Source organism: Odocoileus virginianus, chromosome 13 (assembly GCF_023699985.2).
Source record: "Odocoileus virginianus isolate 20LAN1187 ecotype Illinois chromosome 13, Ovbor_1.2, whole genome shotgun sequence".
Lineage (NCBI taxonomy): Eukaryota > Metazoa > Chordata > Mammalia > Artiodactyla > Cervidae > Odocoileus > Odocoileus virginianus.
The window spans coordinates 30,219,852-30,231,930 of NC_069686.1; the positions used below are offsets into that span (position 1 = coordinate 30,219,852).

A 12,079-nucleotide genomic window follows, 5' to 3' on the forward strand; every position below is an offset into this window, starting at 1 on the left:
GCACTATGGATGGTTGCCTCTTCCATTTAAGAGAAAATTCCTGTGTGAATTGTGGCCATTAATCATCAACAAAACAGTGCAGGAACAGGTTGAACACTCTGAGTTCCACTTTTTGATGCACAGTCCACCCCCAGATTAACAGTTTGTATCAGAGAAAGACAAAGAAATGTGACATGATAATAGTAATTGTTTTTCAACATTTGAAAAATTTAAAAGATATCCTTGATCTTTTAAGCCCTGTCCTTAGATCTGTGATTTATATCCTTACTTACTTGGTTGGTATTTCTTTTCTTTTTGGAAATGATGGTAATAGAGATTGCTTTTTTTTTTTTTAATGTTCTTCCTGGGGAAAGCAATTAGTTCAATCTTTGATTAAATCCTAGAATTATTTTTGAGATTTTATAGGCGGTGATACCCCCAAATCTAGTAATCAGTATTGTCAAGTATGATTTTCTATGAACATCAACATAACTGCTCAGTGGGATCTTACTGAATATGCCAATAAGACTTAAAGTCTTAATTATCAATTTTTCTTTTCTTACAATTTGGAAAAACTTTGCTAGCAGTATTTGGATAGCTGGGATCTTGTGGGGGCAAGCAAGAGATTTAATATTTCTGATCTAGCAAGCAGCAGCTTTCAAAGCCTTTCCCTGGGCTAGGGGTGTGACAGTCAAGGGAATTGGAGAGCAGAAGGCCACTTTTCCAACGGAGAAGCACATTCAAGTCACCGCGGCCTTGATTTGTTTCTAGACAAGCTGTGCTCCCTATGTGTATGTGTGTTCGGTCCCTCCGTCGTGCTCCGCGCTGCGAGCCCTTGGACTGTAGCCCGCTGGGCTCCTCTGTCCACGGTCTACTCCAGGCAAGAAGACTGGAATGGGTTGCTATTTCCTCCTCAGAACCTGCATCTCCTGCATTGCAGACGGGTTCCTTACCACTTGTGGCTCAGCTGGTAAAGAAACCGCCTGCAATGCCATAGACCTGGGTTCAATCCCTGGGTTGGGAAGATCCCCTGGAGAAAGAAAGGCTATCCACTCCAGTATTCTGGCCTAGAGAATTCCATGGACTAGTCCATGGGGTTGCAAAGAGTCGGACACGACTGAGCGACTTTCACTTTCCTTACCACTAGCGTCACCTGAGACGCTCGTACTTTCTATTGGAATGGTTCCTGTAAAAAGTAGTCGGCGTCTTCTCTCTGCTGCCGCTAGGTGGCACCCGGGATCCCCGGGAAGGCATCTGTGGACTGAGACTCGGGGCAGGCAGGGGGAGAAGCCAGGCTGAGCGGACACCGTCCGGAATTCACTCACGCCAAGGCCCGGCTGACCATCCTTCGGGTCCCGGCGACCCCGGGGAGGACAGGAGGTGGAAGTTCCCGGGCCCTGCGCTGGGGGAGGGCTCCGACCCCCAAACTGCAACGCTGGGGAGGGTGACCCAACCTTCCCAGATACTAGCAGAGTCCAGAGGGCCCTGGGAGCGTGGTGCTCGGGACGCCAAGATGCTTGGACTGGGCATGGAGTTCCATCTGCGGAGTGGGTGTTGCAGGAACGTATTGGTAAAGGGAGACAAGTTAGTGCCCATGTATTTCACCCCACAAGAAGAGCTATTTCCCCACTGTCCAGTGGGTGAGGACTGCCCGTGGTTTCCCCAGGCTGGTGGGACTGACTGGAAGCTAATTTGAGGACTGCTGAGAGGGACTGGTACTCTGAATGGCGGGGGTAGGGGTGTGTGGGGGCAATGGGGGTGGGGTGATGGTGATGGGGGTCGTGGGGAGACTGGAGATGGTGAAGAATAATTGTGCTCCTCAATACTCACCTCAAAGAAGCCTCCCCTGTCTATCCTGCCCCCTCCCCTGCTGAATTAAGTAACATTCAGCCGCCGTGTCCTAATACACTGTACACCACCTCTGGCTCCATTTAGCACACTGTAGTAATGTCCTTTAACACTGGCATTCATTTAGAGAATGGCCTTTTTGCTCTTCTCCCTACCTCCTTTCTTACCGTGGTGTTTGATACATAGTAAATATTTGTGATGGTTAATTTCACAAGTCAACTAGACTAGACCATGGTACCCAGATTTTTGGTCAACCACCAGTCTGGATATTGCTGTGAAGTTATTTTTAAGATGAGATTAACATTTAAATCAATAGCCTCTGAGTAAAGCAGATTACTCTCCTTTACTGGGTGGGCCTTATCAAATCAGTTAAAGGCCTATGAGGAAAACAAACTGAGGTCTCCAGAAGAAAGAATTATGCCTTCAAACCATCTTCAGACTTGAGGTGAAACATCCACTCTTCCCTGGGTCTCCTTCCTGTTGGCCTAACCTGAACATTTGGAATTGTCAGCCTCCACAACCTAGTGAGCCAGTTTCTTAAACTAAATCTCTCTCTCTGTTTGTAGATATAGATGTTTATATCTATAGATATATGTATACATGTGTGTGTGTATATATGTTCTACTGGTTCTGTATCTCTGGAAAACCCTAACTAATACAATATCCCTTTAGAAAAATCTAGTTTACATTTATCACCATGTATTATAAGAAAACTTTTTTTTTCAGATTCCACATATAGATGAAATCATATGTTTGTCTTTCTCTGTCTGCCTTTTTCACTTAGCATAATGTTCAAGGTCCATCTTGGTCACAAATGGCAAGACTTCATTTCTTATTATGGCTGAATAATATTTCAATGTGTGTGAGAGTGTGTGTTTGTGTGTGTATACTGCATTTTCTTTATCCATTCATCTGTTTATGGACACTTAGGTTCTTTCCCTGTTTGGGCAATTGTAAATAACATTGCAGTGAACATGGGGTACACATATCTTTTCATGTTTGTATTTTTGTTTTCTTTGGATAAATATGCAGAAGTGGAATTGCTTAATCATATGATAGTTCTGGGCTTCCCAGGTGGCTCTAGGGGTAAAGAACCTGCCTGCCAGTGCAGGAGACATAATGAGACACAGGTTCCATCCCGAGATCAGGAAGTCATCCTGGAGGAGGGCATGGCAATCCACTCCAGTATTCTTGCCTGGAGAATCCCATGGACAGAGGAGCCTGGCGGGTGATAGTCCATAGGGTTGCAAAGAGTCAGACACAACTGAAGTGACTTAGCACAGAGCACGCACGCGTGATAGTTCTGTTTTAAATTTTTTTGGAGGAACTTTGACTCCATAGTGGCAAGGTCATGATGTGGGAAAGAAACTTGTTATTTAGAGCTATAAGATGGAGACAAGTGGGTCTAGGAGGCTTAGTTATAAGAAATGACGTTCAAGGATTTGGAAGAATCCAGACTTTCTAGCCTATTAGGTTTTAATAACAGTTGTAGGTTTTGTTTTATTCAATGTAATTGGATTGTAATAGAAATCCATTGAGAGTCACTCTTCTCCTAAGAAGACAGTGCAGACCTTAGGACTTGAAATAAAAGTTTGATAAAGAGCCACTTAAGCTGCCAAAGTAAAAAAAGAGCTTCTCAACTTAAGTCAGAATTAGATGGGACGTCAGCAGAAGAAACGTGTCCTGTGATTAGGAACAACCTTTTCTTTGACATGCTTTGCTATGGGAGACCCCAAATAGAGTCAGTCCTTTTCTTCATTACATGATTATCAGTTCATTTCAGTTCAGTTGCTCAGCTGTGTCCAACTCTTTGCGACTCCATGAATCGCAGTATGCCAGGCCACCCTGTCCATCACCAACTCCCAGAGTTTACTCACACTCTTGTCCATCGAGTCGATGATGCCATCCAGCCACTTATAGTCAAAGTCTAAAGTTGTAATTGTGTATATATTGTGATTTTAGAGATTACTCGAGTCTTGATGTCTATACTAATTCAGAGAGGCTTTGAACTTTCCTCTACTTTTCCCAAATATCATGTTGACATTGGAAAAAAAATGGATTCTCATATGATAAATATAGGGCAAGATAACCTTTAATATTGACTGGAGAAGTTTTGTTGGATTATAAACTGGTAGGATCAGCTCACCCACTGAAATATCAGTGTGTGAATATGGGAATGCAAACCTGTCCTTCACCAGGTGCTCATGTTTCTGACAGACACCTTTCTGTCATAGATATGGTAACACTGAAGTTACTTAAGTTGAGAATGAGCTCAGAGTAACAGAGGGCTGTAAAACTGGAGGAGTCTTTGTGTGTGTTAGTCGCTTAGTGGTGTCTGACTTTGTGACCACATGGACTGTAGGGAGCCCTCCAGGCTCCTCTGTCTATGGGATGCTCCAGGCAAGAATACTGGAGTGGGTTGCCATGCCCTCCTCCATGCGATCTTCCTGATCCAGGGATTGAACCCAGGATTCTTGCATTGCTGGTGGATTCTTTAGTCTGAGCCACCTAAAAATATTCTAATCTACTTCCTGACCTTATGATATTTCAGATGAGGAGTCTAAGATGTGGAGAGGTTGAAAAATTTGTCTGAAGACTTAGGTGGTTTATGGTAGAGGTGGGCTGAAACCTCAGGTTTCATTTAGTGCTGATTTGGGGCTAAGGATATTCTGAGTAGCAAGTACTAGAATTCAAGATGTACTGGACTCTTCTTAAATTGAACCCTGCAACTGGAGGTGAAAGCAGTTGTCCTGGGTATCTCTCCTGTTAGGGTAGTTCCATTCCTTCTCAGTTTCGTTCCTTCTCAGACCAGGGAACACAATAGCCACTTGCACAAAGGAATAATTTTCCTTTGTGTTTGGTATACAATAGTTTAGGAGTTCTGAATTTCTTTGGCTATATCTGGTCAAATAGAATTCTAGAAGTTGAATTTTGGCTGAAAAGTCATTTGGCCAAAAAGTTTGCATTTGGGACTTCTCAGATGGCACTAGTAGTAAAGAACCTGCCTGCCAAAGCAGTAGATGTAAGAGACGTGGGTTTGATCCCTGGGTTGGGAAGATCCCCCGGAGAAGGACATGGCAACCCACTCCAGTATTCTTGCCTGAAGAGTTTCATGGACAGAGGAGCCTTGCGGGCTATAATCCATGGGGTTGCACATAATTGGACATGACTGAAGTGACTTAGCACTAAACTAAACTAATATTTTATTAAGCTACTTTCTTTCTCTATTCTTTCTTGCCATTAAGAAAAGCAAATACTTTGAAATGACCACATGACAAGAAAATAAAAATTTGAAAAGAAATAAAAAAGGAAGACAGATCCCTGCCTGGTTTCCTTTGACCCTGTCTAGCTTTATTTCGCAGACAGCAGTTCTGGTTGTCCTGGCTCCTTTCTTGTTGCTATACTTTTCATATTCAGCACACTGATGAGCTTAAATTAATCTTTTGTTAACTCAGAAGCTTGCAAATGATGAAAGGCAGCAGGTCAAACTTGAGACAGTTTTCTAAATTAAAAAAGTATTTTGTTTAATATCAAACTCACAAATTAGGGACATTGAATCAACTAATTTCTGGAAAAGAAGAAAGTGCATGTTATCAAAAATTTAGGTAAGGCACTGGCCAATAGATGTGTTAGCATACAGCCACCAAATGTAGGAAATCAGTTTATTGAAAATAGTATCTAATTCAAAAAACTAATATTTCCCCACCGAATATTATTAGTAAGAATAGCACACAAACACAAGTGATATACTTGGTTCTTTTATGTAATCTGATGGTTTTTGCATTTCCAGACGCCAGGGTATGCTTGCCCTCACGTGTAAATATGGATGAACATTTATTTTCTGGTTGATTAGGAATGTTCACATCCTTTGGTTTCATGTGGGTAACAGATGTCTTGTGGGTAACAGATGTCTTGGCTTTTATAGACTAATTGGCAAAAAGGGGGAAGAAGAGGATAATTAAAAGGGTGGGAGGAGACACAAGAAAAGTGCAATCTTCCTTGTGGGGAAAAGTCTAATAGGCCTCCTTATTACGGGTAATTACCTTCTTCTTCAACTTCATTTGCTATCACTTTCCGTATGACTCAAGTACAGTATAATGAGAAAGTATAAAATAAAGAAATGTTAAGTCTGACCTGTTGTCTGCTAACAGATTATCCTATCGTAGAATATTCTAGTGCAATTGACTCAATTAACGTCAATTTTTTAAAAAACAAAATATGAATGTGTCTTGTCTCTAATGGCAACCTATGTTTTAACTGGTAACACCAGAATTCTATGTTGAGTCTTGCATTCTTTATTTCCCACCTATTCACTATGTGCAAGATTAACTGTGTTGTAGATTGTGTATTAGATACACATCTTAGGTTCTTTTTAGTTTGCTGTTTGTTCTGTGTCAGTGATATACAGTAGAGCTAATTGACTTGGAGTAAATGAGGACATTTAGCAATTGTTTGAAGCCATTATCATCAATAAATTCTCAACTTTGTCAGTGTTTTCCACTGTGCAGGATTTAAAGTAAGCATGTCACTTACTATGACTTAACTGTATCACTTTGGTCTGTATTATTCTTCTGATTGGTACCTTTTACTTTAAACTGAGGATATTTTTATAGCCTGTTAAACATTCAGTGAGTATCTACATTATTCCTTGATAAGAACTATTACATAATCATTTCTATAAGGAGCTAGTAATGCTTCCAAGAGAAAGTATTAGATTAGGTATACTTAGAAACTTACACTTAAAACACTTAAACCAACTGAAAGGTAAGGTTATTTATACTAGATGTAAGGCACAGGATATTTGACCACCTGTCTCTCAAAAAGTAGGTAGAATTTGTTTAAACAGATTATTTGAACAATAAAGATCAAAATCTCAACTGTCCATTGTTAAGTAATTTTAATTTGTTTTGCTGTATTAGAATTATATCTTATTCTAAAAGTAAAATATTATTTTCTTATATATAAAATATAAATGTTATAAGAAGTTATATTTTATTTACCATCGATAGAAACTGGTGATGTGGGAAGATGGCTTTTGTACTCATCTTGTTTTTAAAATGATATCAGCTTTGGTAGGATAGAAACAACATTGTTTAAGTAGTCTAATGACTGCCACATAAATTCAGTCACTTGATCTTTTTGAGCCTCATTTCATTATCTGTAAAATGGAGAGTGACAACTAACTCCTATGGTTGCACTGGGAATTATACGCAGTGATAAGCACACATGAGACTAGCATATGTTTAGCTGCTGAATACCTTCTGGTTGTGTTCACTCAATGGACCCATATCCCTAAGTTACGTGCCTTGATTTCCAGGTTATACTTCTCTTGGAAATAAAAAATTCAAGGAGACTCTGATATTACTACCATTTTTAGTAACAAATGGTTTGAGACTATGTGTTGGGAGATTTATTCTTCCCAACTTCAAACTCTTAAAATATGAGACTGAAGAATAACCACAGTAGGGAAGGTTTTTTTAACTTTGAAAGAATTTTCCATATTTTGTGATTGTAAATTTCCATAATTTGTAATTTAATAGAATTGTAAGATAAATAATACTCAGTGAAACTTCAGGATTTCTGGACCTACTGCCCCTCCCCTGGTTCATTTCCCATTTTCAGAGGAAGCCACTGAAATCCTGTAAGGTTAAAGACCTTCTTCAAAGTCAGTCAGCAAGGGAGTGATAGAGCTAGGACTGGAACCTTCAAATTTTCCTGAATTCTTTATCTATACCATCACCAGATCATCCTGCTGTGTCATCATCTGGGATCTAGTCTGGGCCATTAAAAGAATGAGGACGTTCAACTCACTCGGCAGTATGAAAGGAGATGCATTTCTTGTAACGTTTTCCCAATGGTCTGTGTACCTAGTTCATTCAGTCATTCCTATATGAATTACAAATGTATTTTGATTGTTTCATAGAACAACTAGCTCTAACTCCTCCAGTAAAATGAGACATAGTCACTAATTGCATAGTAATTAGTAGTTGCTAACTTACGTAGTGCTTTCTAGGTATCAGGCATTATTCTAAGGGCTTCACATAGATTATTTTATTTTCCATAACAGCACTATGAGGAGGAATCCCTTATCTTTCATACAAGGAAATGGAGGCACAGAGGAGGCAAGCAATAGCCAAATATGAAGGCCTCTGTCAAATTTGAATCAGAAGATGCTAGAGAGAGAGATTCTACTGTCAGAAGATCCCTGGGTGGATGGATCTTTATTATATGAGCTCTGTTTTATTCAGGAAGAGTGACTTAAAACATTTTCAAATCATCTACATTTTATATATCTAGTTCTACTGAATCCCAGTCAGTCTACATTATAAGGTTCTACCATAGCACATAAATATCAACAAAAGATTATATTTATTTATATTGATAACCAGTGATATAAATAGAAGAGTAACCTGTTATGCTTGACCCAGTGTTGATAACAAAATGGTATTTTATTTCATGATTGTAAGTCCCTTAGTATGTAATAATAAAAATGGTTACTGGTCAAGAAAAATTATCAAAAGAAGAGAGAATTTCTATTGATCAATATGTGTTTTTTCTTTCTTACATATGCAATTATATAGAAATATTATCTGTATTGCTTACATTGACATTTGAAGTTGAGTATAAAAATAGCCATTAATGTATCACATATTTTACAGGTATAAAATCAGCTCCAATTTGAGTAATTAACAATTTCAAGACTAATTTGAGTAAAAACGTTTGGATGGAAAAATTGGACTTTCAGATATTGCAGAGGGGTGTTGTGATTTAACAAAATCTTCATTAAATAATGGTATAAAAGGCTTATTCAGCACTGTTCTATTTTAAAGTAATTCAAATGAAATTTGAATAAGTTACTCACAACCACTGGATTGTTCATAATAATAGATATTTTATATCAGAACAGATGTACTCTACCACTTTGATCATGTGAGTTAATGTGGGGTGTGTGTGTGTGTGTGTGTGTTAAGTGGGGAATGTTGTGGAAACTTGTGAAGAGAACAGATTAACAAAGTCTAATTTTTATTGATGTAGATTTATTACATTCTACAATTGATATGTTTTGCTCTATTGAATAGATGTGTTCATTAAAGAAACTCGCCTGAAGGTCATGGTCTATATTCAAATGAGTCTCATTCTAAGATGTATTCTTTAGTAAAAAGGGGGATGTATAATGGCTCATCAATGCCTTAAAATTGACAATACAATACTGTTAAAATATCATAGAATATAAATGTAAAGTCACACAATTTTTTAAAGCTGTGACTATCTGCGGTTAGATTTGTGTTTTTAGCACATTGACTTTAAAGTTTAAAGGAGAAATTGTAAATGAATAGAATACACTGGATTGTTTGGATAGTGAGCTCCTTAAACAATGCTTAAATGCTCTACAAATGATGCTGGACTGCACTTCTAGGTTGCTGTGTTACTGTATCCTAGCATTTCATAGGAACTATTGATTTAGGAATGAGCTGGTTGAGTTTAAAAAGGAGGGATTTACACCAAGGATGGGAAAATTGTTTAAAAATATAGTATCAACTGAAAAGATTGCTTGTAAAAATATAAGCAACAATAAGTGATGATTGGGCAACGCTTTTGATAAAACACATGACTGAGAGACAGTAACAGCTTTAGCATGTTATGTTTTATCCAGTGCTATTAAACTGTCTCAGTTTTCACTAAGATTGAATTTCTTTGCATGATAACTTTTGCATCTTAAAGCATTTTGCCTTATCTTTTCCAGGTTTGAAGTGTGTTTGTCTTTTGTGTGACTCTTCAAACTTTACCTGCCAAACAGAAGGAGCATGTTGGGCTTCTGTTATGTTAACCAATGGAAAGGAACAGGTGATCAAGTCCTGTGTCTCTCTCCCAGAATTAAATGCACAAGTCTTCTGTCATAGTTCCAACAATGTTACCAAAACGGAATGCTGCTTCACAGATTTTTGCAACAACATAACACTGCACCTTCCAACAGGTAAAAGGTTTATCTTTGTTCATTCCAAATTTCATTTTACTCTTGGGAAATTATAAGCATGATAGAAATCAAACTGTCTTATGTTTCTTTAAATAAGAAAATCTGTTTTACAGTTCTTTCTATTTTTTTTTTTTTTTGCTAAAATTCTCTAGAGCCTAGCTGAGGTTGATTTTTAAAAAATTGTACAAGAACTGTCGAAACACTGACAACAGCATAACAATTTTGAAGAAATCTGTCCACATGAATTGTATTTTTTGAAGTGATTAATGAACCTAAAATAAAATATAAACTTTTATGTATCCTTTTAAAGGAAAGAAATTTAAATGTATACCAAGAAAAAAGAAGAGAAAAAAGAGCACAACTAAAAATAGTAGATTGCCAACATTTATGGAAACAGAATCTTTTTTTCATGGATGCCTTCTGCATATCTTCTTTGTCTGCCCACACTCAAGTGAGAGCACTTGTTAGCAGAAAAACAGAGTAGAATTTGACCCTCTATTATTGTGTGAATATATTGCTGCCTTTCCCACAATTTCATGGAGTTTCATCCTAATTTATAAGATACAAAAATGTTAATCTGGCCTTTTTTTCTGGAATCTGAAATTTGGGGGACTATTAAAGAGGTAAGGAATTCAAATTAAAAACTAATTTATAACATGAAAATGTCCTGATAGTAAATTTTCTTTAATATGTTAGTATCTATACAAAGATAGATATTCTTCTTCACAAATGAACATTTGAAAGTACTGTTATCCAGTCTCAGATATTCATATATCACCATATTCTACTATAGTATTTTTAACTTATTATTATTATTATTAATAAATTAACTGCTCCTTTTTTTTTACTGGAGAACATTTACTTTATGCAAAAAACAAGTTTATTTGGCATAAATAGAAGATAGCTAAGTAAATAAACAAACAAATGTACTGACTGTATTTCTGGTAGCTATTTTACATTTTCTTTTTAAGAGAAGATAGTCATGTTAAAAACATACTGACATGAATGAGACATTTTGATACATAATCAGAAAAACTAAGAGAACCAGAGAAGAAAATCTTGTGTGATTTAATGTTATTTAGTATCATATTGGTTTACCACTTCAATAAAATCATTTCATATACCATCTTTGATACTTGTCTCATTCTTTGGGAAACATTATTCTAAAGCATCATCCTATGTGTTACAACCTCAGAAGTCATACTTGGAATATTTCATCCCTGAAAGCTACTAGGAATCTTAGATTTTACACCACAATTATTCTGTCTCAGATTCCAGAGACTTCCTTGGTTTGGTAGTCATCTGATACCTATTGTGATACCAGAATTTATTTTCCTTATACTTTCTTCCCTGGTTTTGGTAGACTAGAGACATGAAGATCCCCTATATTTGATGCTGTTCTTCCCATGACCAAGATCAAAAAGACTGAGGGGAAGGAAAGTCTCCATATTAGTCTGTGGCAGTGACCTCTTTAATGTGTCTTCTCAATAAATAATTATCCATAAGAACATGTTCTGCCAGTCAGTAGGGGTGCAAGATAATACTGTGCAACAAAATGTCTAGGAGGACAAAATATTTCACATACAGTTGTGCAAATTAAAGGTACTGAGTGCAGTCAGGATGTGAATCCTTCCCAGTTCAGCTCTAAATTCTACCTAACTACTGAGATGCCTGTATTCTACCTTCAGGTCTAGTTGGTAACCAGCCTTTCTTAGAAAAAAATGCAACAAACAAACAGTTTTATTGAGGTATAATTTAGATATAATGAAATGCACACATCTTAAGTGTATGGTTCAATGTGTTTTGACACATACATTTTTGTAACTGCCACAACATTTCTATTACCTCAAAATGTTCTCAGTCAGTCTCCACTTTCACCAAAGCCAGGAAACAGATTTTCTAATCCCTGTAGATTAGATTTATTTTTCCTGGAGTTTCACATCAGAGGAGTCCTATGGAGGAGATTATTTTGCACTTGGCTTCTTTCATTCATCCTGTTTTTGAGATTCATTCATGCAGCTTGTTACCTTTGAACTGTTGGGTAGTATCCCTTTGTAGGTTTTGCTTTGTTCTTTTTAAACACCCATCCACAATGGGTGTTCAGGTTGTTTCCATTTGGGGGCTGTTGTTAATAAAGCTGCTGAACAACTGAGTACAAGTCTTTGGAAATATATCACCTTCTCTTGAGAAAATATTTAAGAGTAGAATTGAAGGATCATTTGATAACTGTATGTTTAATTTTTAAATCTAATCTCCCAAATAGTTTTCAAATTGCTT

General features: G+C 37.3%; 1 protein-coding gene across 2 annotated transcripts in view; it reads left to right on the forward strand.

Annotated features, from left to right (window-relative positions):
• The window catches only part of ACVR1C (activin A receptor type 1C), an 85,957-nt gene that overhangs the window by 19,480 nt on the left and 54,398 nt on the right, over window positions 1-12,079 (forward strand). For both annotated transcript variants that reach the window (XM_020900411.2, XM_070476175.1), the window contains exon 2: window positions 9,572-9,802. In XM_020900411.2, the coding sequence (XP_020756070.2) occupies window positions 9,572-9,802 (231 nt within the window). The remainder of the gene's footprint in view (window positions 1-9,571; window positions 9,803-12,079) is intronic.